Below are 27,128 nucleotides of genomic sequence, written 5' to 3'. Positions count from 1 at the left end.
GGGACAACGGGGACATATGGAGCCCCTGGCACGCATCTAGCAGAGCTCCAGCTTCCGCCACCTCTTTCCTGTCTCCCTGGCAGGTCTGGCTCCACGCAGCCTAGAGCCGGGCAGGCAGGTATCCACTCCCCTGCTGTCTGCCACTCCAGCCCCTGCGCCAACCAGGCAGAGACAGCCAGGCAGCAGAGCCAGACACAGACAGCGTCACCCACACAGCTCCACCCCAGAGCCTGCACCCCCAGCCAGAGCCCTCACCCATCCAGAGGCCACGTCTCAACATCCAGGCGTCAGCATCCAGCCATTAAAGGCCCCTGACTCAGCCGCTGCCCCGAGGTCTCCCAGCACCAGCCGCTGCCCTCCAGCACACTGGGAGTTTTTACAGAAAGCTTCAAACTGGGAGAAGGTGGCTGAGGAGAGCGTGAGTCACACCCACCCATGCACACGCCCACACATACCCACGCCCACGCACGCACACCCACTCATGCACACACGCCCATGCACACACGCGCACACACCCATCCATGCACGCACATGCACGCACACCCACGCCCACACCCCCATGCACGCACACACATGCCCACCTACGCCCACACCCGTCCATGCACGCACATGTCCACCACACACGCCCACGCCCACTGGCATGCCATGATGCACTAGTTAGGCAGCGGCTGCTTAGTGTGGAAGAAAGCTGATCTTGTGCCAATTTTTAAACGGGGTAAACAGGACGGCCCGGGTAATCCTAGGCCTGTCAGCCTGCCATCAATCGCAGGCAAGAGAATGGAGCAGCTGATTCAAGGTTCGACAATAAAGAATGAAAGGAGGGGCAGGTAATTAATGCAAAGCAACCTGGGTTCATAGAAAATAGATCCTGTCAAACTAACTTAATAGCTTTTTTTGGTGAGACTCCAAATGTATCAGAAATGATAAAGCCAATGGTGTTGAGAACATAGACTTCGCTATGACATCGGCCTTGGTACCACATGACATTTTGATTCCAAAACGATAACACTATAAAATTAATCCAGCACACGGGAAATGGATTAAAAACTGGCTAACTAATAGGTCTCAAAATGTACCTGTAAATGGGAACTCATCATTGAGTGGCTGTGTTTCCAGGGGGTCTGTCATGAAGTGGGGCTTTTCCCTTGTTATGCTGTATGTGAGCCTATGTGAGTCTTACGGTTCTGCATGAATACAGTGTGTGCCTCAGTTTCCCTGTGTGCTGCACCAATATCTCGGTGGTGGGAATAGGGGTGTGTGACTTTGGCTGAGACCTCTGGGGCAGGGGAAGCTGCTCCAGCTGCCTGCACATATCCTATGACCGGTGCCCTTCGTAACCGGAGACCCAGGAGGGGGATGCGACCAGGTGAGGACCAGGTGACTCTTTGCCTGGAAGAGAGACAAAGAGAAGGAGGGGGAGCAATGGGGGTGTCTGAGTCAGAGCACAGGAAGCTGGCAGTCTGCTGTGGGGGACTGGAAGGGGGGAAGTTCAGAAGTTCAGCCAAGATGGACTTGGCTGAAAGTCACGGATTTCTGTCCTACACTGTGATCCTGTCGACTAATAAACCTTCCATTTTCTGCTGGCTGAGAGTCACGTCTGACTGCAAAGTGGGGGTCCAGGACCCTCTGGCTTCCCCAGGGCGGGCTCGCTGTGGGAAGCGCACGGAGGGCCAGAGGATGCTGAATGCTCCAAGGCCAGACCCAGGAAGATGGAAGCTGCGGAAGCTTCTTGCCCTGCAGACAGTCTGCTCACAGAGAGGAGGCTCCCCAGAGTCCTGCCTGGCTTCATACGGAGCAGTTCAAGATAGGACGGTCAAGTGATTAAAAAAATTAATCATGATTAATTTCACAATGAATTGCACTGTTAAACAATAACAGAACACAGTTATTTAAATATTGTTGGATGTTTTCTACATTTTCAAATCTATTGATTTCAATGACAGCCCAGAACACACAGTATACAGGGCTCACTTTATAGTTATTTTTGATTACAAATATTTACACTGTAAAACACAAAATAAATCGTATTTTTCACTTCACCTAATACAAGTACTGTAGTGCAATCTCTATCATGAAAGTTGAACTTACAAATGTAGAATTATGTACAAAAATAATTGCGTTCGAAAATAAAACAAGCAAGTCCACTCAGTCCTACTTCTTGTTCAGTCAATTGCTAAGAGAAACAAGTTTGGTTTGCAGGAGATAATGCTGCTCTCCTCTTATTTACAATGTCACCAGAAAGTGCGAACAGGTGTTCACATGGCACTGTGTAGCTGGCAACACAAGATATTTACGTGCCAGATGGGCTAAACAGTCATATGTCCCTTCATGCTTCAACCAGAGGACCTGCTTCCATACTGATGACAGGTTCTGCTCGATAACAATCCAAAGCAGTGCGGACCGATGCACATTCATTTTCATTATCAGAGTCAGATGCCACCAGCAGAAGGTTGATTTTCTTTTTTGGTGGTTTGGGTTCTGTAGCTTCTGCATTGGAGTGTTGCTCTTTTAAGACTTCTGAAAGCTCCACACCCCGTCCTGCTCAGATTTTGGAAGGCACTTCAGATTCCTAAACCTTGTGTCGAGTGCTGTATCTATCCTTAGAAATCTCACATTGGTGACTTCTTTGAGTTTTGTCAAATCTGCTGTGAGTGTTCTTAAAATGAAGATGTGCTGGGTCATCATCCAAGCCTGCTATTACATGAAATATACGGCAGAATGCAGGGAAAACAGAGCAGGAGACATACAATTCTCCCCCAAGGAGTTCAGTCACAAATTTAATTAATGCATTATTTTTTTAACGAACATCATCAGCATGGAAGCATGTCCTCTGGAATAGTGGCCAAAGCATGAATGGGCATATGAATGTTTAGTGTATCTGCCATGTAAATACCTTGCAACACCGGCTACGAAAGTGCCATGCGAATGCCTGTTCTCACTTTCAGGTGATGTAAAAGAGAAGCCGGCAGCATTATCTCCCGTCAGTGTAAACAAACTTGTTTGTCTGAGCGATTGGCTGACCAAGAAGTAGGACTGAGTGGACTTGTAGGCTCTGAAGTTTTACACTGTTTTCTTTTTAATGCAGTGATTTTTTGTACATAATTATACATTTGTAAGTTCAACTCTCATGATAAAGAGATCGTACGACAGTACTTAACTGAAAAATACTATTCACCCACGAAAGCTCATGCTCCAAAACGTCTGTTAGTCTATAAGGTGCCACAGGACTCTCTGCGGCTTTTACAGCTCCAGCGCCAGACTAACACGGCTCCCCCTCTGATACTTGACTATTTCTTTCGTTTATCATTTTTACAGGGAAAATATCTGTAATAAAAATAATACCATAAAGTGAGCCCTGTGCACTGTGTATTCGGTGTTGTAAAATAAATCAATTTATTTGAAAATGTAGAAAAACATCCAAAACACTGCGTACCTTTAACTGGAATTCTACTGTTTAACAGTGCGAGTCATTGCGATGACTTGTTTTAATCACAGTTAATGGTTTTGAGTTGGTGGTGTGAGGTAACTGTGATGAACTGACAGCCCGAGTTCCAGAGAATCGCCCGGTGACTCCATGCCAGGGTCCCACAGGATCAGGTTTTGGCCCTACGCCAGTTAACATTTTTATCAGTGATGTGGAAGAAAACAAAAGCTCATCACTGGACAAAGTTTGCAGCAGACACAGAAATTAGGGGCGGGGTAAATAACGAAGAGGACAGGTCACTGATACAGCATGACCCGGATCACTGCTAAACTGGGTGCAGCAAACAATGTGCGTTTTAATACAGCTAACGTCAAGGTCCAGCTCAGGAACAAAGCACGTCGGGCGGACGCACGGCCTGCGGGACTGCCCTGGGAAGCCGCGACTCTGACAAGGATGTGGGTGGAGGTCATGCTGGATAATCAGCTGATCGGGGGCGCCCAGTGTGGTGCTGCGGCCAGAAGGGCTAATGTGATCCAGGCCTGCCTGAGCAGGGGAATCCCGAGCTGGAGCAGGGAAGTTATCTGGCCTCTGTGCTTGTGTGAGGAACTGGGAAAGTTCTTAATGTTTTCTCTGAATACTGTGTTGGTGCCTCAGTGTCCCCATGGCAGTTCTTAAGTATCTGGCAGAGCAAAGGGCCAGTGCACCTAAATGCCTAACACTCTGTCTCCTAGCAACTGATGGCCTGGGCCCCCCCTCTGCAAAGGTGCCAGCTGAAGGTGTTGGAGACAAAGGGATCAGGTGACCTCCTGGCCCGGGAAAGGGGCTGAGCAGAGAGGAGGGGCTGGAGGGTTGTGAGTCTGGAGCTGGCTGGGGTCAAGGGTGGAGGGCAGACCTGGGGGTCTGGCTCACTGCCCCCCAGAATGGACCCAGCCGAGGGGTCCGGTTCGCTGTATCTACAAGCTCTGTTTTAGACTATGTTCCTGTCATCGAATAAACCTCTGTGTTACTGGCTGGCTGAGAGTCACGTCTGACTGCAAAGTGGGGGTGCAGGACCCGGTGGCTTCCCCAGGACCCCGCTGGGGTGGACTCACTCTGGGAAGCGCACGGAGGGGCAGAGGATGCTGAATGCTCCAAGGAGAGATCCAGGAGGTGAAGCCGTGTGAGCTTCTTGCCCTGAACAAGTCTGCTCCAAGGGAGAGGAGGCTCCCCAAAGTCCTGCCTGGCTTGGTGGGGAGCAGGTCCAGAGCATCGCCCGGGGACTCCGTGACAGCTTGGCACTGGTGCGACGCTGCTGGAATCCGGTGCCCAGATCTGGTGCCCACAGTTCAAGGAGGCAGTTGATAAACTGGGGAGGAGGCAGAGAAGAGCCAGGACAGTGAACTCTTTGGGTCTATCATGAGTTAGCTTAACCAGAGAAGGGTTGGGGTGACTTGATCACACCTAGAACAATCCGCATGGGGACCAAACGTTTACTGGGCTCCTCACTCTGGCAGAATCACTGGAACCGTTTACCCAGGTCATGCTGGATTCTCCATCACTGACCATTTTAACCTCAAGACGGGATGTTTCTCTACCAGCTCCGCTCTAGGAAAGGGGGGTGGGGGGCAGGTCTCTGGCCCGTGCTCTGCAGGGTCAGACCAGATGCTCCCGACTGTCCCTGCTGGCCTTGGCATGTAGGAATCTGTGACTCTGGGCTTCCCCTCCCTGGTCACTGCCTGCGCTGGCTCTGGCTGGGAGCCCAAGCTCCAGGCCCGGGGAAGATGTATGAGCAGATTAACTGCACCGTCAACGGATCATTCTGGCTCCATTTGAAAATGAAAACGCAATCAAGTGTCATTAACAGGCGCTTTCCTGGCTGCACCTGGGGCTGGCCTGCCCCCTCCCACTTGGGGACGGGGAAACACGGAGCAAGCCCAGCCCTGGCCCAGCCCCACAGCATATCTGCCCCCAGGCCCCCCATCACAAAAAGCCCTGGAAGATGCCAGGGCCCCGCTTTGGCAGTAGCTAGGGTGGCCACAGGCAGGAGCAGCACGTGCCAGTAGCCCACGCAGGGCCCAGTGCTCAGGCCAGGCACGGCCAGCAGCCCCCACAGGAAACGGGAAACCCGCGGAAAGCCTCCTCTGGCCTTCTAGGGGAGGGGGGCCAGGCAAGGGCTCTGGAGGTGGGCAGGGCCGGGGCCAGGCCCAGAAGCAGGGCACCCGACGGGCCCTCCCGGCAGGGACAAAGGCCCCACAAGTGCAAGTTAAGACTGGTTGAGTCTCCGGACCCAGGCCTGGCGGGGCCCTCCCCCGACCCCGGCCAGCTCTGCCAACAGGGCCCGTGGCCCTGCCCTCCCGCGGCTCCACTCCCTGCCCAGGCAGGGTGGCAAAGCGCCCTGAGCTCTGCCCACCAGCCCGGGGCCAGGCCACACACGGCCAAAGCAGGCAGTGCGCCAGCTCGGGGTGCCGGCTACCTGTGCGCGGGGTGGGGGGGTGTCAAGGGCGAAGGGCAGGGCAGGGACCCAGGCATTCGGGACGCTGCTCCCGGCTCTGCCACTCAGGTAACCTTGGGCCAGACCCGTCCTGCGGCGTGCCTCAGTTTCCCCTGCCGTGCGAGAGGGACTGGCCCTCCCCGAGTGGGGGAAGGGCTGGTGGGGTCTGGGCAGCCCCGGGGGGGGGCAAGTGCTGGGTCATGGGGCGGGACCCCCGGACCCGCTGCCCGCCCGGGGACCTGGCCCCACCGGCCCGCGGGACGGACCGAGCCGAGGCGCCGCGGGAGGCCCCGGGAGCCGATCTCCGCGCTGAGCCCGGCCCGGCCCCGCGCAGCACCCTGGACAGCGGCCCGGCCGCGGCCTCACCTGGACCCGCTTCTTCCCCCAGCGCCGCTTCATGGCCCGGCCCGGCCCGGCCCGGCTCGGCTCGGCTCGGCTCCCACCGCGCACCGAGCCACCGCCGAGCCTGCGCAGGCAGCCGCGAGGGGAGGGGGGGCTGCCTCCGCCCCCCCAACCGACAGACGGGGGGCAGGGGGAGGGGGCGGAGAGGCGGGGGGGCGGAGAGCAGGCAGAAGGGGGGAGGGGAGACGAGGAGGCAAGAGTAGGGCGGCGGGGGGGAGGTGAGGCAGGGAAGGGACAGGTGGGGGGAGGGGAGCTGGCAGCTGGGGGGAGGGGGCAGGCGGGGGGAGGGGAGACAGGGAGGGGACAGGTGGGGGGAGGTGAGGCAGGGAAGGGACAGTGTGGGGAGGGGAGACAGGGAGGGGACAGGTGTGGGGAGGGGAGCTGGCAGCTGGGGGAGGGGACAGGCGGGGGGAGGGGAGACAGGGAGGGGACAGGTGGGGGGAGGTGAGGCAGGGAAGGGACAGGTGGGGGGAGGTGAGGCAGGGAGGGGAGAGGTGGGGGGAGAGGAGCTGGCAGGTGGGGGGAGGGGACAGGCGGGGGGAGGTGAGGCAGGGAAGGGACAGGTGGGGGGAGGTGAGGCAGGGAAGGGACAGGTGGGGGGAGGTGAGGCAGGGAAGGGACAGGTGGGGGGAGGTGAGGCAGGGAAGGGACAGGTGGGGGGAGGTGAGGCAGGGAAGGGACAGGTGGGGGGAGGTGAGGCAGGGAAGGGACAGGTGGGGGGAGGTGAGGCAGGGAAGGGACCGGTGGGGGGAGGGGAGCTGGCAGGTGGGGGGAGGGGGCAGGCGGGGGGAGGGGAGACAGGGAGGGGACAGGTGTGGGGAGGGGAGCTGGCAGCTGGGGGGAGGGGACAGGTGGGGGGAGGTGAGGCAGGGAAGGGACAGGTGTGGGGAGGGCAGCTGGCAGCTGGGGGGAGGGGACAGGCGGGGGGAGGTGAGACAGGGAGGGGACAGGTGTGGGGAGGGGAGCTGGCAGCTGGGGGGAGGGGACAGGCGGGGGGAGGGGAGACAGGGAGGGGACAGGTGGGGGGAGGTGAGGCAGGGAAGGGACAGTGTGGGGAGGGGAGACAGGGAGGGGACAGGTGTGGGGAGGGGAGCTGGCAGCTGGGGGAGGGGACAGGCGGGGGGAGGGGAGACAGGGAGGGGAGAGGTGGGGGGAGGGGAGCTGGCAGCTGGGGGAGGGGACAGGTGGGGGGAGGTGAGGCAGGGAAGGGACAGGTGTGGGGAGGGGAGCTGGCAGCTGGGGGAGGGGACAGGTGGGGGGAGGTGAGGCAGGGAAGGGACAGGTGTGGGGAGGGGAGCTGGCAGGTGGGGGGAGGGGACAGGCGGGGGGAGGTGAGACAGGGAGGGGAGAGGTGGGGGGAGGGGAGCTGGCAGGTGGGGGGAGGGGACAGGCGGGGGGAGGTGAGACAGGGAGGGGAGAGGTGGGGGGAGGGGAGCTGGCAGGTGGGGGGAGGGGACAGGTGAGGGGAGGGGAGGCAGGGAAGGGACAGGTGTGGGGAGGTGAGGCAGGGAAGGGAGAGGTGGGGGCAGGGGAGCTGGCAGGTGGGGGTAGGGGACAGGCGGGGGGAGGTGAGACAGGGAGGGGAGAGGTGGGGGGAGAGGAGCTGGCAGGTGGGGGGAGGGGACAGGTGGGGGGAGGTGAGGCAGGGAAGGGACAGGTGGGGGGAGAGGAGCTGGCAGGTGGGGGGAGGGGACAGGCGAGGGGAGGAGATGTACGATTGGACAGATGGGGGAGGTGCAGGGAGGGGACAGGTGTGGGGAGGGGAGACAGGGAGGGGACAGGTGTGGGGAGGGGAGCTGGCAGCTGGGGGAGGGGACAGGCGGGGGGAGGGGAGACAGGGAGGGGACAGGTGGGGGGAGGTGAGGCAGGGAAGGGACAGGTGTGGGGAGGGGAGCTGGCAGCTGGGGGGAGGGGACAGGCGGGGGGAGGTGAGACAGGGAGGGGAGAGGTGGGGGGAGGGGAGCTGGCAGGTGGGGGAGGGGACAGGCGGGGGGAGGTGAGACAGGGAGGGGAGAGGTGGGGGGAGGGGAGCTGGCAGGTGGGGGGAGGGGACAGGCGGGGGGAGGAGATGTACGATGGGACAGATGGGGGGAGGTGCAGGGAGGGGACAGGCGGGGGCAGGGAGGCAGGGAGGGGAGAGGTGGGGGGAGGGGAGCTGGCAGGTGGGGGGAGGGGACAGGCGGGGGGAGGAGATGTACGATGGGACAGATGGGGGGAGGTGCAGGGAGGGGACAGATGGGGGCGGGGAGGCAGGAGTAGGGAGGCAGGGAGAGGCGGGGGGCAGGGCTCTCCCCACCCCTCGAAGCCAGTGGCAGGAGCTCCCAGCTCAGAGCAGGGGGCTGGGCTGGGTGCCCGGTGAGCTCAGGGCTGTGGGGGCCCCGTTCCCTTACCCCTGCTCACTGCACCTGTCCTGGGAGCGGAGGGGGGACTGGGCCGGGGATCCCTGCCCATCCCGCTGATCTGTCCAGTCTCGCTGCTCCCTAGTGCTCCCCTGGCCGCCTGGCCCCGTCTCGGCTCCCACGGGGAGGTTTCTATGGGGCAGGGCCTGGCTCTGGCTCTGGCTCTGGCTCTGGCTCTGGCTCTGCATCTGTCCAGCCCCTGGCACCATGGGGCCTGCCCCACGACTGGGGCTCCCAGAAGCGACCGTAACTCACACCGTGAATCACAGCCACAGCCCACAGGACCCCCAGAACAGTCACGGCCCCCCAGCTCCACCGAGACAATCCTCCGAACAGCGCACCACCCTGTGCCCCACTCACACAGAGACCCCCCCCCACACACACAAGGAGACACCTCCATCACTGCCCCTCAGCCCCGGGATCAGCACAGCTCCATGCCCTAGTCTGATAATCGCCTGCCCTGGACACAACATCCTGCCACCCTCGCCCCCCGGTGCCGTTCTGTGTCTGCCCACGCCTGGCACACTGCGGATGGCACCATGACAGCCAGACAATAGCGATCAAATTCCATCCTCTCACAACACCCTGACTGCCTGCCACATGCCACCCGCCCAGCTCCACCGAGAGCGTCCCCCTCAGGACCCCGGAGGCAGTACACAAATGCCCCGCACTGGCAACGTCCTCCCACCAACTCACACCCACAGCCATCCAACCCCGGACCGGTCACGTGCCACACGACAGCAGCCGGCAGGCAGGGCACTAGGCAGCGCCCGCAGGGATCAGGCCCCGGAGCCCGTCGCTGCCCCATGTGAGACAGAGCGAGCAGGACTCCTGGGTTCTGTTCCCTGCGCTGCCAGACTCGCCGGGCGCCTCTGCGCAATGGGGCAGTGACTGGCCCTTAGCCAGGGGGTCCTGGGTGTTGTTGGTAGGAGCCAGGGCCAGACATCTAGGGCTCCCGTTCCATATAGCAACCTGCCAGCTCCAGCCCCATGAGCTCTGAGCTCAGGACCTGCCCGTAACCCCCAGTCCCATTCATGGCAGCGAGCAGCCCCACCCAGAGTCAGCAGCCTGGGAACACACTGCCCTATATAGCCAGCTCCCAGGCTCTGGCTCGGGGGACTGGTTGCCTGGGGCACCGAGGTTTCTGTCCTGCCCGGGAGGCTCGGCCCTGCAGTGAAGCCCGTGAACCGTGCTGCAGCGTCCATGCTGTGGGGGTGCTTGGACCTGCCAGGGCCTCCCGCCCACCTGAAGAGGGTGAGGAGCCCCGGTGGGCCAGCCTTTATTCCCCCTTGGTCCCACAGCCCACCAGGGACATCCTTCATGGAGCCGTGAGCACGGGTGTGTACCTGGCGCAGTTGACACCTGTGCCCGAGGCCTGCCCCTTCTGCAGCGTGAGGGAGAACCTGGCGCACGCCTGTCTCGAATGCCCCAGGTTGCAGCCCCTATTCCGGCTCCTCTTTTCCCTGCACCTGTTCCTTCATGCACACCCCATCCGTGCCCCATGAAGTCATGAGACCTCCTGGTCAACCTCCTCCTGGCCCTGGCCAAACGCTCCATCTACTCCTAGGAGGAGGGTGCAGGACAAGGGGGGCTCTGCTACTGTGGGGCCCATTTCCGTTCCTCCCTTGTCTCACGTATCCAGGCCGCGTTCCGCTGGGCAGCATCCGTTGGCTCCCTCCACACGTTCGAGGAGCAGTGGGTGCTGTCCGGGGTCCTCTGCTTGGTGTTCCCACCTGGTACCCTTGTTTTTAGCCTCTGACCTCCACCTCAGGCCCTGTTTTTCTCATTTGTTGTCCCCCGTAATCACTTGGTCCCTGGGTCCTGTGGTCCCTCCTGCTTCCCACTGGTGCTCAGCACAGCCAGGGCTTGGCGCAGGCGACTGGACCGGACGTGTCAGAGACGGGGAATCGCGAGCCGTTGCCAACTGAGCTTTGGGGTCATCCTCGGGGGCAGCATGGGCCCAAGAGAGTCATGTCTCCTCCCCTGCATAGCCAGGCCAAGCCCGTGGCCCACGTCTGGGCTGGAGCAGCACCGCAGACGTGAGTGCTGCTGCCAGAGAGCCCAGCAGCCTGCACGGCTCTGCCTAGGCCTTGGGGGAGCCAGCGAGCCGGACGGGCCGGTGTGGGAAGGGCGGGGAAACCCGTCACTTCTCCGCCCGGCCCCAGCCCTGAGCGCTCGGGCCCGTGGGGGGAGGCGAAGGTGCCCGGCCTGCAGCCCGAGTGCTATATTTACCCGCCTGCGGGCCGCGGTCTCGGTCTCTCCCAGCATGTAACACAAGAGCCTGTTGCCCCGTTAGAATCCGAGGGGCTGGCACATTCCACGGCAAAAATAAATCCCAAGCAGCGCAGCAGGGAGCAGGGCAGGGGCAGCGGTGACTGACTGGACAGCTGCAGGGAGCGCACATCGCAAGCAGGCCGGGCTGGCCGGCCCCAGCACGCGAAGCACCCCGTGCAGCCAGCACTAGTCCTGCAGGCCCAGCGCTGCCCCTGCCTGAGCCAGGGCTGCCGGGGCCGCCGGGGAGCCCCCATCCTCCAAGCCAGGGCTGCCGGAGCCGCCGGGGAGCCCCCATCCTCCGAGCCAGGGCTGCCAGGGCCGCCGGGGAGCCCCCATCCTCCGAGCCAGGGCTGCCGGGGAGCCCCTATCCTCCGAGCCAGGGCTGCCGGGGCCGCCGGGGAGCCCCCATCCTCCGAGCCAGGGCTGCTGGGGCCGCCGGGGAGCCCCCATCCTCTGAGCCAGGGCTGCCGGGGCCGCCGGGGAGCCCCCATCCTCCAAGCCAGGGCTGCCGGGGCCGCCGGGGAGCCCCCATCCTCCGAGCCAGGGCTGCCGGGGAGCCCCCATCCTCCGAGCCAGGGCCGCCGGGGAGCCCCCATTCTCCGAGCCAGGGCCCGCCACGGAGCCACTGCGCTAGGACAGAGCGTTGTAGGCCAGGCCGAGCACAGCCCCGCAGCAAGGGGCAAGCGCCCCCCCCCTCCTCACACCCTGCTGCTCTTTAGCTCTTCTGTAGCCCCCAGCCGTAGCACCAAGCTCAGCCGGCCCATCACGCAGGCCCCCAACAAGCCCCCCACTCTGCCCTAGGAGGAGCCCCCGGGGCAGCCAAGCGGCAGAGAAGCCAGACAGGTTAAGGCCACGTCCTCATTTCGGGGCGGGGCAGAACAGCCCCTCTCTGCAGGGTGCCTGGGGATACCAGGCAGATGTACCAAGGGGTTCAGGGCTGGCGGCACTGAGAGATCGGGGGGAGGGCCAGGAGGGCGTCTCCAGTGGGTAATTCCCTGCCTGAGCAGGTAAGAGAGAAGGTTCCCTCCTGGATCAATAACTGGTAAATGACAGGAAACAAGGGCAGGAATAACTGGTCAGTTTTCAGACTGGAGAGAGGGAAATAGTGGTGTCCCCCAGGGTCTGTACTGGGCCCAGTCCTATTCCACATAGTCATAAACGATCTGGAAACGGTAAACAGGGAGCTCGCAACATTTGCAGATGATACAAAACTGCTCAAGGTAGTTAAGTCCCAGGCAGACTGTGAAGAGCTACAAAAGGATCTCGCAAAACTGGGTGACTGGGCAACAAAATGGCAGATAAACAACAAGGAGTCTGGTGGCACCGTAAAGACTAACAGAGGTGCCACCGGACTCCTCATTGTTTTTGTGGCTACAGACTAACACGGCTCCCCCTGAGACTTGATAAAACGGCAGATGAAATGCAGTGTTGATAAATGCAAAGTGATGCACATTGGAAAACAATCCCAACTCTACATATACATGATGGGTCTAAATGAGCTGTTACCACTCCAGAAAGATCTTGGAGTCAGTGTGGATAGTTCTCTGAAAACATCCGCTCAATGTGCAGTGGTGTCAAGAAAGCGAACAGAGTGTCGGGAACTATTAAGGAAGGGAGAGATAATAAGACAGAAAATATCATGTTGCCTCTATATAAATCCATGGTACGTCCACACCTGGAATACTGCATACAGATGTGGTCGCCCCATCTCAAAAAAAAGAGAGATTGGAATTGGAAAAGGGTCATAAAAGGGCAAACAAAACGATTAGGGGTGTGGAACGGCTGCCGTATGAGGAGAGATTGATAAGACTGGGACTGTTCAGCCTGGAAATGAGATGACTAAGGGGGATATGCTAGAGGTCTATAAAAGTGTAACTGGTGTGGAGAAAGTAGATATGGAAGTGTTATTTACTCCTTTTCATAACACAAGAACTAGGGGTCACCAAATGAAATTAAGAGGAAGCAGGTTTAAAACAGATAAAAGGAAGTTCTTCTTCACGCAGCGCACAGTCAACTTGTGGAACTCCTTGCCTGAGGAGGTTGTGAAGGCTGGGACTAAACAGCGTTTACAAGAGAACTGGATAAATTGCTGGAGCTCTGGCCGGAGCGCGACAAGCCCTGCGGCCCCAGCTGGAGCTCTGACCAGAGCGCGACAAGCCCTGCGGCCCCGCTCTCCTGGCTGGAGCTCTGGGCAGAGCACAATGAGCCCCGCGGCCCCGCTCTCCTGGCTGGAGCTCCGGGCCCTTTAAATAGCCCCCAGATCCCTGGGGTAGCAGGGGGCTCTGGGGACTATTTAAAGGGCCAGGGCTCCAGCTGCCTCTGCCACCTCGGTCCTTTAAATAGCCACCGGAGCCCCGTCACCCCCATGCATTCCCCAGGGCTCCCACGGCTATTTAAAAGGTCTGGGGCGGGGTAGAAGCAGGGGAGCCCCGGGCCCTTTAAATAGCCCCCAGAGCCCTGGGATAGCGGGGGGTTTGAGGGCTTTTTAAAGGGCCGGGGCTCCAGCTGCCTCTGCTGCACCCCCTGCCCTGCCCACACCAGCTCCACTCCCCCTGCCTGCAGCCAGCTCTGCACCCCCTGCCCAGAGCCAGCCCCTGCCAATGCCCCTGCCCTGTCTCCAGCCAACCCCTGCTGCACCCCCCTGCGTGAAGCCAGTCAGTCCTATACTCCTATCTCCAGCCCTGCCAACCCCTGCTGCACCCCCCTGTGGCCCTGCCTGAAGCCAGCCCACCCCACACACCCCTGTCTCCAGCCAGCCCTGCACCCCTTGCCCTGCCTGCAGCCAGACCCTACCTCCAGTCAGCCCCTGCCCTGCCTCCAGCCAGCCCCATGTCCACTGCTGCCCTGCAGTTCCCAGGGCAGTAACCTGCACACCTGCTTCAATGAGGGGGGCAGGGAGCAGCTGGGACCCACACACGTGCACACCCGCAGGGAGTGGCAGGGACCCACACATGTGAAATGGCGGTCATTAATAAGCAATCAACAGCATATATGATGCAATGTACATAATATATAATTGTATTATTTATATAGTTATGGAAAGTAAATAATACATGGAAGAAATAAAAGGCTTTTTTTTTATACTTTTTTCTTTTTAAGTCATCCCTGCCAGGGCCCCGCCGAAAATGTTCGAATTGGGCCCCACACTTCCTAAAGCCGGCCCTGGGCAGGACAAGTCAGCGGGGCCGGGGGCCGGCGGGGTGGGGGAGTCAGGGAGAGGAGCTGGCACAAAAGGGTGCCTGGCGTTGAGGTGTGGTTAGATTTGCGGCTGAGCCGGAATTGGAGGTACCCTGAGGCTCTCCCCAGCCAGCCGGGGTCTTGCCCTCAGCTCTGGACCCTGCCGCACTGGAGACGCTGACAAATTCAGATTCAGAAAGAAGCAAGAGAAACCACAAACGGGGCTGGGGAGACAGGCGCTAGCTGGGTCTCGCTGGCTCAGCAGCAAGTGGGGGGACCATGGAGCGGGCGTGCAAGGAGCTGAGGGAGTGACCCCAAAGGGAGGAGGGGACAGGCTGCAAGGCAAGGCCCTTTCCTTGGCACTGAGGTTGTCTGTGCCCAGAGAACAGCAACCTCTGCCCCACGCAGGCTGCAGCCCAGGTGATGATGTGGGTGAGACGGCTGGAGAGTTTCAGTTTGGAGCTGGCTGGGGAAATGGAGGGGAGCCCAGATGGGCTCTGATCTCCCAATGGGGCTCTGGCCTCCCTGCGCAGTGGGGGTGCAGGACCCTGTGGCTTCCCCAGGACCCCGCTGGGGTGGACTCGCTGTGGGAAGCGCACGGAGGGGCAGAGGATGCTGAATGCTCCAAGGAGAGACCCAGGAGGTGAAGCCGTGTGTGCTTCTTGCCCTGCAGACAGTCTGCTCTGAAGGAGAGGAGGCTCCCCAAAGTCCTGACTGGCTTTGTGGGGAGCAGTTCCAGAGCATCACCTGGGGACTCCGTGACGGGGGGACAGGAAGACAGGGCCCTGGGCAGTAACTGGCGAGGGGGGGACAGGAAGACAGGGCCCTGGGCAGTAACCGGGAGGGATGGGGGGACAAGGTCCTGGGCAGTAACTGGGGTGGGGGCCCAGGGCAGTAATGGGGGGGACACAATGGGGCCTATGTGCAGAAGGTGGCACTGGAGCCCTGGCACTCAGGCAATGTCTGGTCTTGCAGCTGGCCCACTCTAGAGCCGGAGGTGGGTGCTGGCCAAGGGCCTGCCAGCCCCCTGAGGCAGGCGTCACTGGGGCCAGAGCAGGCCCAGCGAGGAAAAGGCCAAGGCCAGGGGGAGCCCAGGGTCTGGGGCCAGGTTCTGGAGGCTGGGGGGAGACGTGTATCCACGTGCCCCCTGCCCCCAAGGATTTACCCTGCAGCCCAGGAAGGGGACGGGGAGAGGCAGACACTGTAACTCTGTAGAACTGATAAATTAAATTGTTTTTAATTGTTCACTTTATTAATGTAACTTCTGTTCACCATTCACTACACTTGTCTATATTGTAACTTCTGTTCACTGTTTGCCCTGTTGTAATTCAAACCCCATTTTAAAACACTCACTCCATTTTTTAAAAGCTTCCTCCAAGCTTCATTTTTGCAAACCCGGCTGTAATCTTATTAGTTTAGGTTAGATGTGTGACTGAGGTGTGTATGGATGATGGAATCGACCTCCAGCCCCAGCCTGTCCTGATGAAATAAAGTTCAACCCCCCCCCGGCTGAAGATGCAGACAAGAGCCCTAACAAAGTAAGCAGAGTCCACCCTAAACAGAACAGGTACAACAGAAGGAAGATCAAAGCCAGGTCCCAGGCTGACAGTCAGGCCTGCAATTGACGGGCGATCAATCACCAAAGCCAGAGGCAGCCTGACACAGCAAGACCTATAGACTCTGGATTCAGACTAAAGCCTACAGAAAGGATGGGTGAGATGGGAGACTTTGGAGGGTAACATTCTGCTGTGAACATGGAAGGGCATCGGTGCAGGCCCAGTAGAGACCCAGCTGGTCCTTGTGACCAGCTTTCCTGGCCAGTTACCGCCACAAGCTACGAACCCAAGCTGCAAAATCAAGCCACGAACTCAAGCTATGTCCAGGACTGGTAACTATGCAGCAGCTGCAGAACATCTGATGGTGTGTGTGTGTGTGTGTGTGTGTGTGTGTGTGTGTGTGTGTGTGTGTGTGTGTGTGTGTTGTTAATCATAATAAATGTGGCATCTTTGTCTTGCCCCCTGAAAAGATCCTGTGTAGTTTTGTCCGTATTACAACTCGCCCTGTCCTGGGTCTAGGCACCCGGCGGCTGCCGCTCACTGAGCAGGACCTGCCAGCCTGGCCCACGCATCCCACAGCGAGAGCCACGAGCTCTGCCCTGGAGCTGGGCACATTGACACCCACCCTCCCCTTCACCCTGTTCAGGCAGCCCCCCAAGTCAGTCCAGGGGGAGAGCCGGGGGTCCCAGCTTCCTGCCTGCCACTTCTGTCTCATCCAGCCCAGCCAGGGAGCGTGTCGACGGCACCGGGGTCCACGAGGGCGGAACTCCCAGCTGGGAGAGCGGGACGCTCGCGGTGCCCAGATGTGAGCAATGCCCATGGCGCAGGGCCGGCAGAATCAGGCTCCCTGCTGTCCCAGGCCAGACCCAGCCCAGTCAGACACACACCGGCAGGGGCATGTTTCCAGGGGTTTGCCCCAGCAGGGCATTCCCTACATCTCCCTTCGGCTGCCCCTCACGCGGTGAATCTCCACCTTCGTCAGCTGGGGGCCTGCAGCTGAAAGCGGGGGGTGGGGTGGCAAGAGGAACTCCCAACCCAGCACCAGCCCCACCAGCAATTCCAGTAAACAGCACTGGCATCGCCCTGGCCCCTGAGCCCTTCCTCCCTCCACCCCCCGCCTCCACTCGCTCTGGCTACTGCAGCTCCCTTCTCCGCAGCCTCCTGCCCTCCCAGCACGGGCAGGGCACGGTGCTGCCACCTTCTCATGCCCATTGCACTGAGCAGCACCATGTCTCACCAGCCCCTGCGCCTCTCAGGAGTCAGTGCCCAGCTCCATGGATTCCACTAGCCCCCGCCCCGCCTGCTGCCTCTTGCTAGGCCCTGGTCCTGCGCAGCCCCCTCCATGCTCCACGCAGCCCCAGGGCCCCCTTCTGAAGCAGCCACCTGCTGTAACATTGCCAACCCGGGAGTCTCAGGAGTTAAAGCTCAATCTTGAATTAACAATTACGGCACGTGCTGAAAGCTCCAGGACTGTCCGGCCAGGATTGGCACCCCAGGGGGTGACAGCTTTTCACTCTGTGCTGCCGGGCACCCAGCAGGCCCGGTTCTCAGGGAGAGCAGCCAGGCAGGACGACTTTCAAAGCTGGTGTCAGGGAGGGCATCCCGGCTGCTCCGCTCCTCAGAGACGCAGCTCCGAAGGGCCAGCTCACCGGGTCGCCGGCTCACAATCCTGAGTGAAGGCAACTGCACCAGGCCAGCAGGAACCGGTGTCAGGGGCACCAGGCCAGCGTCACCCGGAGCCGCACGGGCGAGGGGGGAGCCAGGCGCACACAGCACCACAGGGAGAGCCGTCTGCCTCCATGCAAGGTGCCCCCACCCATGACAGACCAGGCGTCTTCCACATGCCGTGCACAGACAGAGCTCACAGTAACAAGCCCCCTCGTGGCCACGCACGGTCCCCCCACGACACAGGGCCCCACACACACTTCCCCCACACTGCAGGACCCATCCCCCCACGCCACAGGGCCCTCCACGGCCCCCCACAAACTTCCCCCACACTGCACGCATGGTCCCCACACGACACAGGGCCCTCCACGGCCCCCCACAAACTTCCCCCACACTGCACGCATGGTCCCCACACGACACAGGGCCCCCCACAGCCTCCCCCACACTACCCCCACACTGCAGGCCCGGTCCCCCCACGCCACAGGGCCCTCCACAGCCCCCAACAAACTTCCCCCACACTGCACGCATGGTCCCCACACAACACAGGGCCCCCCACAGCCTCCCCCACACTACCCCCACACTGCAGGCCCGGTCCCCCCACGCCACAGGGCCCTCCACGGCCCCCCACAAACTTCCCCCACACTGCACACATGGTCCCCACACGACACAGCCTCCCCCACACTACCCCCACACTGCAGGCCCGGTCCCCCCATGCCACAGGGCCCTCCACAGCCCCCCACAAACTTCCCCCACACTGCATGCATGGTCCCCACACGACACAGCCTCCCCCACCCTACCCCCACACTGCAGGCCCGGTCCCCCCACACCACAGGGCCCTCCACGGCCCCCCACAAACTTCCCCCACACTGCACACATGGTCCCCACACGACACAGCCTCCCCCACACTACCCCCACACTGCAGGCCCGGTCCCCCCACGCCACAGGGCCCTCCACAGCCCCCCACAAACTTCCCCCACACTGCACGCATGGTCCCCACACGACACAGGGCCCTCCACGGCCCCCAACAAACTTCCCCCACACTGCACGCATGGTCCCCACACGACACAGGGCCCTCCACGGCCCCCAACAAACTTCCCCCACACTGCACGCATGGTCCCCCCACGCCACAGGGCCCTCCACAGCCCCCCACAAACTTCCCCCACACTGCACGCATGGTCCCCACACGACACAGGGCCCTCCACGGCCCCCAACAAACTTCCCCCACACTGCACGCATGGTCCCCACACGACACAGGGCCCTCCACGGCCCCCAACAAGCTTCCCCCACACTGCACGCATGGTCCCCCCACGCCACAGGGCCCTCCACAGCCCCCCACAAACTTCCCCCACACTGCACGCATGGTCCCCACACGACACAGGGCCCTCCACGGCCCCCAACAAACTTCCCCCACACTGCATGCATGGTCCCCACATGACACAGGGCCCTCCACGGCCCCCAACAAACTTCCCCCACACTGCACGCATGGTCCCCCCAAGCCACAGGGCCCTCCACAGCCCCCCACAAACTTCCCCCACACTGCATGCATGGTCCCCACACGACACAGCCTCCCCCACACTACCCCCACACTGCAGGCCCGGTCCCCCCACGCCACAGGGCCCTCCACAGCCCCCCACAAACTTCCCCCACACTGCACGCATGGTCCCCACATGACACAGGGCCCTCCACAGCCCCCAACAAACTTCCCCCACACTGCACGCATGGTCCCCACATGACACAGGGCCCCCCACAGCCTCCCCCACACTACCCCCACACTGCAGGCCCGGTCCCCCCACGCCACAGGGCCCTCCACGGCCCCCCACAAACTTCCCCCACACTGCATGCATGGTCCCCACACGACACAGCCTCCCCCACACTACCCCCACACTGCAGGCCCGGTCCCCCCACGCCACAGGGCCCTCCACAGCCCCCCACAAACTTCCCCCACACTGTATGCATGGTCCCCACATGACACAGGGCCCCCCACAGCCCCCCATACACTTCCCCCACACTGCAGGCACAGTTCCCCTACGACACAGGGCCACCCACAGCCCCCTCCCATTTCCCCCACACTGCAGGCATGGTCCCCCCCCGACACAAAGCCACCCATGGTTCCTCCAGCTTCCCCCACACTGCAGGCATGGTCCCCCCATGCCACAGGCCCCCCAGGCCCCCACTTCTTCCCCCACACTGCAGGCACAGCCCCCCCCCCCGCTTCCCCCACACTGCAGGCACGGGCCCTCCACGCCACAGGGCCACACACAGTCCCTCCGTACTGCAGGCATAGTTACCCCACAACACAGGCCCCCCACAGCCCCCCACCTCCCACGACACAGTGCAAGGCATGGTCCCCTGCAGTCCACCCCACAGTCCCCACAGTATAACACGCCCCCCCCTCAGCCTCCCCAAGGCAGTACAGCCATCCCCTCCCCCACTAGATTCAGAACAACTGGGTCTCTACTAAATTCACCGCCCATGTTGGTCAATTACTCTGCCACAAGATTTAAACAATTGTAAATTTCATGATTTCAGCCATTTAAATCTGAAATGTCACCGTGTAACTGGGGTCCTGACCCAAAAAGGTGTTGGGGGGGGGGGAACAAGGTTATTGTAGGGGGGTTTGCAAAACTTCTACCCTTGCGTCTGTGCTGCTACTGGTGGTGGTGCTGCTTTCAGAGTGGGGCAGCCGGAGAGGGGCGGCTGCAGGCCGGGATCCCAGCCCCGTCAGCAGCGCAGCAGTGAGGCTGGCACAGGATGGGGTATTGCCACCCTCACTTCTGCGCTGCTGCTGGCAGGGTGCCGCCTTCGTGCTGGGTGCCCGGCCAACAGCCGCTGATCTCCGGCTGCTCAGCCCTGACGTCAGCGCAGAGGTAAAGGTGGCAATTCTGCAACCCCCTACAATAACCTTGTGACCTCCCTTCTGGGTCAGGCCCCCAATCTGAGACACGCTGGTCTCCCCCCTGAAATCGGTGCAGTACAGGGTAGACGCACACAAAGGACCAGATCTCACAGGCGGAGACAAGATTTCATGATCTGTGACGCCTTTTTCATGGCTGTGAACTTGGTAGGGCCCTAAGAATAACCCTGTAGCACGTAGTGCCCCCCATCCTCGCAGCGCCAGGCATGCTCCCAGCAGCCCCACAGCATAACAATGGGAAGCGCTTTCCTCGTCCCCTCTCTCCAGTGCAGCGCCCGCCCCCCAGCCCTGCCCCAGGTGGGCACCCCTCACCTCTTTCCTTTGCCCGTCGTTGGGCGCAGCCGGCCTGCGATGGCTCTCTGCCAGGGTGCTACGTCCCTCCCGCAGGCTGACCCTCACCATAGGGTGGCTGAGCTAGGACCCTGCCCCGTTGCTCATCTCCTGAGGTCAGGCACTGCCGGCAGGGACACCCTAGGCTGGCCCCCCTCGGGCTGGGGCTCTGAGCTCCTGCCAGCAGGCCAGGCCCAGCGCAGCCTCGCTAAGCCCCACAGGGAGCCACCAGGGAGGGGCAGCATTGCCAGGGCCTGTGCCACCCTGGGAGCCGAATCCCCTGGGGGCCCCAGGCAGCGGGCACGGGGTATTCCCCACATGCAGTCAGGGACCTGTGGGGAGGGGCTGGGAGCCTGGGACAGGGACATGGGGGCATGAGGCAGCGCTGGGGCTGGGGGGCCTGGATCCTCCCCAATCCTGCCCCTTCACGTTGACATCGCGCCTGCAGTGGGGTCAGCAAGGCAGAAGCTACGCCCACCTGCCTCCACAGCAGCCCCCATTGCAGAAGGAGTCACCAGGGGGGGCACAACCCCTAACCCTGCCATGCCCCATTTGCTCACCAGGCTCCCAGCTGCTCAGCGTGGCAGCACGGCCCCAGTCCTGCTCCTCACCCCGGCTGCAGATCAAAGCCCAGGCGCTGGGCCAGACAGGCGGGTGGCAGCCAGGTCCCGCGCTGGGAAGGGGGCTGCGCCGGCCAGTGCCAGGCCCACCTGTGCTGGACTGGCCCTTACTCGGAGATATACCAGGGGCCCGCCGGAATCCCCGAGCCAGGCAGGCCAGGGCCCTTCTCAGCCAGCCGCACCCCTGCAAGCCCCAGGCCGCCAGGGCCTGGTTGCCCCGGGATCACAGCACACAGTGCCAAGCAGCCCCCCAGTCACCTGCTTCCCTGACACCCAGGGGGCGGCCGGTGACATGTGCCCCCTGGGAACATTGGGCACTGCGAGCAGCTGGCCACTGGGCACCAACTTCTGCAGTGTGCCCCTCCCCCACCGTAACTGACCACTGGACACCACCCACTGCAGTGTGCCCCTCCCCCACTGTAACTGACCACTGGACACCATCCACTGCAGGGTGCCCCTCCCCCACTGTAACTGACCAATGGGCACTGCCCCTCCCCCACTGTAACTGACCACTGGACACCATCCACTGCAGGGTGCCCCTCCCCCACTGTAACTGACCAATGGGCACTGCCCACTGCAGTGACACCCCCTCCCTCACAGTGACTGACCAATGGGCACCACCCTCTGCAGTGTGCCCCTCCCCCACTGTAACTGACCACTGGACACCATCCACTGCAGGGTGCCCCTCCCCCACTGTAACTGACCAATGAGTGCCACCCACTGCAGTGTACCCCTCCTCCACCGTAACAGACCAATGGGCACTGCCCATTGCAGTGACACCCCCTCCCCCACCGTAACTGACCAATGGGCATGGCCCATGCTGATTCTGGCCAATGGGCTCTGCTGTCTGGTACTTGTCTCAGCCCCACTGCGGGGGTTAACCCCCCCCATGGCACCCGGCTCTGGTCGGGGGGGACACCATGAGGTGCAGCAACCTGGCTGGGACTCAGTAGCCAGCAGCGGTGGGTGGGGGGCTCGTTTTCCAGAAGGGCCCCCCGTTGGGCATTGCTGCTCTAACTGGGGCAGCTCCGTGTGGGGCTCAGCTGGCCCCACCCCCCTCGCAGTGCCAGCTGGAAGATGCATTGGGGCTGCGGTGTCTGGCTGGCACCGCCATGCCACTGGCTTCCCCAGTAACCACTGCACCACGCTCTCTCTCTCCTGCCCCAGCGCTTGGCTTTCCAGCTCCCTGCACCGGCCTCCCAGGTCCCCTTCCCCAACCCAGCTCTCCCAGTCTCTAACCACAGCCGGGCCACATGGCTTCCCCACGCCAGCGCCTCATCTCCAGCCCCACAGGGCCACATTCACCGGTATGACAACAGGCCTCAGCCCTGCCCCAGGGCACCTGCTCCATCCCCACATGCTAGCTGCTCAGAGCTCTCCCGGGGCATCGCCTGCAACGTATGGACCTGTGGCTGTGATGCAAATTCACATGGCAAAGCTCGGCTCCGGCAGTTCCACTTGGATACCTAGTGTGGCCGTGCGGCTGGTAAGAGGTGTTGTGTTCCACCCCAGAGGCAGCTGCATCGGGCAGGGTCCCCTGTGTACACACACGCTCACCCTCTGGCCTCAGACCCTGCTCCCCCCACCTTACCTTCCATATCGATGATGGCCAGCACGGCACTCGTCATGGCCTCACCCTGCTCATTCTGGGCCACGCAGGTGTAGACGCCAGCGTCCTCCAGCTTGCTGTCGCGGATCCACAGGGTGCCGTACTCCTCTCCCCGTGGGGGGATTTGTGCCTTGTTTTTGTACCACCGCAGGCGGGGCGGGGGGCTCCCAACCACAGCCACTCGCAGCCGAATGTCGCAGCCGGTGCCAATGGCCGCGTTCTTCAGCTTCCGCACAAAGACTGGGGCTGCTGGGCGAGCTGCCCCCGCTTCGGGCACCGTCGTGACCTTGGCGCGCTTCGGGGGGATGCCGGGACTTGGAGGGGCCACTCCAGGCCTCTCCAGTGTGCGCGCCAGCCCCCCGGCCTCCTCCCCAGCTGTGCTCAGCTTGCTCTGTGCCTGGGCTCGGTGCATGGCTCGTGGCCGCTGAATTCAGCCCTCACTGGGGTTCCCGTTGCAGCCCTGCACCCTGCCGAGCCTGTACCCAGGGCCCTAGACTCAAGGCAGCGGCAGCTGGACCCCCGGGCAGCCCCCACGATCCGTTTCTCCCTCTTGCCGCACAGCCTAGTGCTTGGAGCTGCCCCCGGCCGCTGGGCACATGCCGGGGGGCGAGAGGAGGAAAGGCCGCTGCCCGCTGCAGGTGGCGTTCGGTTCGGTGCCTGCCCAGCCGGACGAAGCCCCGAAGGTCGCAGCTCCGGGGGTGAGTGCAGGGTTATTTTTAGGCTGGGTCTCAGGTTGCTGCCTGCACAGTGGAGCCAGACGTGCAGAGGGGGCCCACGCCGCATGCCAAGCCGGGAGCTGCACCGTGCCGAGATCGAGCCCCACTCCGTTCCGTGCCCCAGCACCTGCTCCTCTGCCTGCCTGGGGCGCGGCTCCCTGCAGCCCCCGACCCCTGCTGCAGGCTCCCTCTGGCCTCAGACCTTGGGGTCCCCCTAAGTTCTGTGGAGCCCAGCAGAACCGAGCTCTGTCTGCCCCCTCTCCTGAAGAGCAGCTGCCTTCTGATGTGTCACATTCCTTGGCCTGCCTCCCCCACTCAGAGCCGAGTGTGCGGACCCGCACAGCTCAGCTCCACTTGCAAAGATAGCCGGGGCCCCGGGCCTTTCCATATTAGCCGCAAGGCCGAAGGGGAGCCACTGCGGCCCAGCCCCCTGGCCGGCTCCGAGAGGCAGCTGCAGCCACGGGAGACATGTGAGGGGAACAGACACCGCACGCTCCCTGCAGTGCGAGGGTCCGGCTGGGGAACACGAGTGCCAGGCCAGGCTCCACACGCCTTGCTATGCCGACCCTCACACCCCCAACACCTACTGCACAGGCGGGGCTACCTGTGCGCTGGGGGCGGGGGCCCTGACTGGGAAACCCAGCGCTCGTGGCAGCTTTTCCCATTTCCCCCCAAATCAGCCAGTTTCCCTGGCCAGGGTGGCAACCCCACAGCCTTGCCAACCACAAGGGATCACAAATCCTCAGTCAGACCCCCAGGAAGCCTGAGATTAGCCCCAAAGTCCAGAGTTTTCAAAAACACCATCAAATTATCTTCTTAGTTGGGCTTGGTTTTTTCATTCCCCTCGATGTCTCGGCCAGCGCGTGCGAGCATTTCACGTTGGAAAGTGAACGGTTAAGACACACACAGGTGCAGGCTCAGTCAGGAACAATCCAAGGGCTGGGAATTAAAGCTGGAAATTAGCACCCGCGCTCCACAGCCCTGCTTGAGCTCCACTCTTCCAATTAGCTTTCAACCACCCTGCGAGCTGCAAAGCCCTGTCCATGTAAGACTGTGGGGAGAGCCCCAGCACCTGCTGCAAACACCCTCCCCGGGCAGCTTTTATGGAAATAGGTCTTGTCAGACAAACCCGATTTCACTCTTCAATGAGCTTACGAGTCTGCCTGATAAAGGTAACTGCACAGACGTAATGGACTTTGAGTTCCGTAAGGCATTCGGCTTGGTACGACGTGACATTTTGATTAAAAAGCTAGAACAGTATAAAATGAACATGGCCCACGGTAAATGGATTGAACACTGGCTAACGCATAGGTCTCCAAATGTAATTCTAGATGGAATATCATCACTCGACATGTTTACTTCTCAGGGGGTCCCACCGGGATGGGTCTGGGCCCTGCGCTATTTAACATTTTTAGCAGCACCCTGGAAGAAAACCCAAAGTCATCACTGAGGAAGTTTGCAGCAGACACAGAACTCGGGGGGCAGGTAAAGAATAGGGACAGAGCAACCTGGATGGCTTGGGAAGGCAGGCACGTGCCGAGCTCTGCGTCTAGGGGCAGAGCTGCCGGCTGGGCGTACAGGGCTGGGGACTCTCGCCCGGGAAGCAGGGACTGAAAAAGATTTTGAGGTCATAGTGGAGAATCAGCTGAATATGAGCTCCCAGTGTGATCCTGGGCTGCAGAAACGGTAATCTCAGGTAGGAGCCGAGAGGTTCTTTTACCCCTGTCCTTGGCTGCTGGGACCCTGGGGCCCACAGGTCAGGAAGGAGGTTGATAAACTGAAGCGGGTTCAGACAGAGAAGATGGATTAAAGGATTAGAAAACTACAAAAGGTTAGAAAACCTGCCTCTAGCTAGACACAAGAACCCAGTGGATTTAGTTTAACAGAGACGGTTAAGGGGTGACAAGGTCGCTGTCTGGAAGGACCCATATATAGGGAATACGGGACACTGGGCTCTTCAATCCCACAGCGGAAGGTCGAACATGATCCCAGGGCTGGAAGTTGAAGCTACACAAATTGCGCCTGGAACGAAGTGCACATTTTTTTGTGCGCGCGCGAGAGAGAACCCCACAGCGAGGACAGTGTGTTTGCCTTCAGCAGCTACCAGTGCAGTTTCTGTGAGAAGCCTTTTCTTTCTTTTATTTTTATGAGATAAGAGGTGTGTTCCTGTGATCAGTGTAATGAATATTCAAGAATTATAGATTATTCAATGTCACGGCGTGTGGGGGAGTCAGGGCCCTGCCCCCCCACTTCCTGCGATTCCCCGGGACTCTCAGCCAGGCAGTGACACAGAAGGTTTATTAGCCGACAGGAGCACAGTCCCAAGCAGGGATTGCAGGCAGGGCCGGCTTTATGACCCGGGGGCCCGACTGGAATACTCAGCGGTGGTCCGGGGCTTCGGCGGCACTTCGGCAGTGGAGGGTCCGCTCCGGATCTTCCGTGGCACCGAAGGACCCCCCACCGCCGAAATGCCACTGAAGACCCCCGGAGCAGGGCCCCCTTAGGCATGGGCGCCGGGCCTTCTTTGGCACAAGGACCGATTCTGGGAAATCAGGGGAATTGGTGTAAAGCCGGCCCTGCTTGTAGGTACAGACAACAGGACCCCCTTTGTCAGGTCCATCTTGGGGGGCAGGGAGCTTAGACCCCAGCCCTGGGGCTCCCTCTGTTTCCCCAGCCAGTTTCAAACTGAACCCCCCCTCCAGCCGTCTCACCCAGCCACCCTCCCCCCCCCCCCCCGCTCCTTCCCCAGCCTTTGTCCAGTTTCCCGGGCAAAGGTGTCACCTGGCCCCACCTCCCTCCTGGCTCAGGTTACAGGCTCAGGTCTCATCCCTCCCCTAAAGTCACCCCCTGCTCTCCCTTCCGCCATGCAGACAGCCCCAGTAAAGCTCCCACGGGACAGTCCCAGATCAGACAGCCCCAGTAAAGCTCCCACGGGACAGTCCCAGATCTGTCTGCCCCTCCCTGCTCCGTCACATTCAAAGATTCAGAAATATGGAAGTATCAGGCTTAGCCTGAATGTGCTGTGTGACAGAGACTGCTGGTTGAGCTGAAGGTTACAGCTCCGTGGAGAATAGCCTCTGAATTCTTGCACAAAGCCAGTCCGGCTCAGTTCTGAAGTCAAACCGCTTACAGATGAGAGGAGAATCCGGTTTCTCTTGCTTTCCTGGCTCATGCTCATTGGCAGTGTGATACCGTTATTTTCAAAGCAGAAGAGGAATTCTCCCAAGCTGCAGCTGATGCTCCAAACCACAAGCCCAGTATAAACATTTCCAGAATACACGGGAAAGCCTCCGTCACTGCTTGGCATCACCCACAACGGCTTCAAATTCTCTGAATTTCTCTTACCAGGGGTTTAAATCCAGCCAGTTGAACTTCCTCTTCCCGACCTCTAATCCAGGCGAGTCCCTCAAAGCTGCAGCGAGCCGGGTCCCATGATGCCAGGAGATGGTGGGGCGGATTGCCGATAACTGGAGCTTTTCTCCGAAAATCCCCATGCAACTCACCACTGGGTCCGTCAATCAATTCCTGGTCAGTCTGGGACCACGGGGGCTCGTTTGCATTTGGGGATCCTG

At 61.0% G+C, this 27,128-nt stretch overlaps 1 protein-coding gene and 1 long non-coding RNA gene across 5 annotated transcripts in view; one reads left to right on the top strand and one right to left on the bottom strand.

Moving 5' to 3' along the window:
- The window catches only part of SPEG (striated muscle enriched protein kinase), a 111,780-nt gene extending 88,042 nt beyond the window's left edge, over positions 1-23,738 (bottom strand). For all 4 annotated transcript variants that reach the window (XM_030579991.1, XM_030579992.1, XM_030579993.1 and 1 more), the window contains exon 1: positions 22,823-23,738. In XM_030579991.1, the coding sequence (XP_030435851.1) occupies positions 22,823-23,252 (430 nt within the window). In that variant the 5' untranslated portion in view covers positions 23,253-23,738. The remainder of the gene's footprint in view (positions 1-22,822) is intronic.
- LOC115659607 lies at positions 1,083-26,842 on the top strand. The gene is made up of 3 exons (XR_004002608.1): positions 1,083-1,201; positions 16,431-16,435; positions 26,830-26,842. It is a non-coding gene; the product is annotated as an uncharacterized LOC115659607 (long non-coding RNA).
- The last annotated feature ends 286 nt before the right edge of the window (positions 26,843-27,128 follow it).

The sequence above is a fragment of the Gopherus evgoodei genome, chromosome 11 (genome assembly GCF_007399415.2).
Source record: "Gopherus evgoodei ecotype Sinaloan lineage chromosome 11, rGopEvg1_v1.p, whole genome shotgun sequence".
Taxonomy (NCBI): domain Eukaryota; kingdom Metazoa; phylum Chordata; order Testudines; family Testudinidae; genus Gopherus; species Gopherus evgoodei.
The sequence above is the reverse complement of the archived record's forward strand: the minus strand, read 5'-3'. Positions and strand labels throughout refer to the sequence as shown.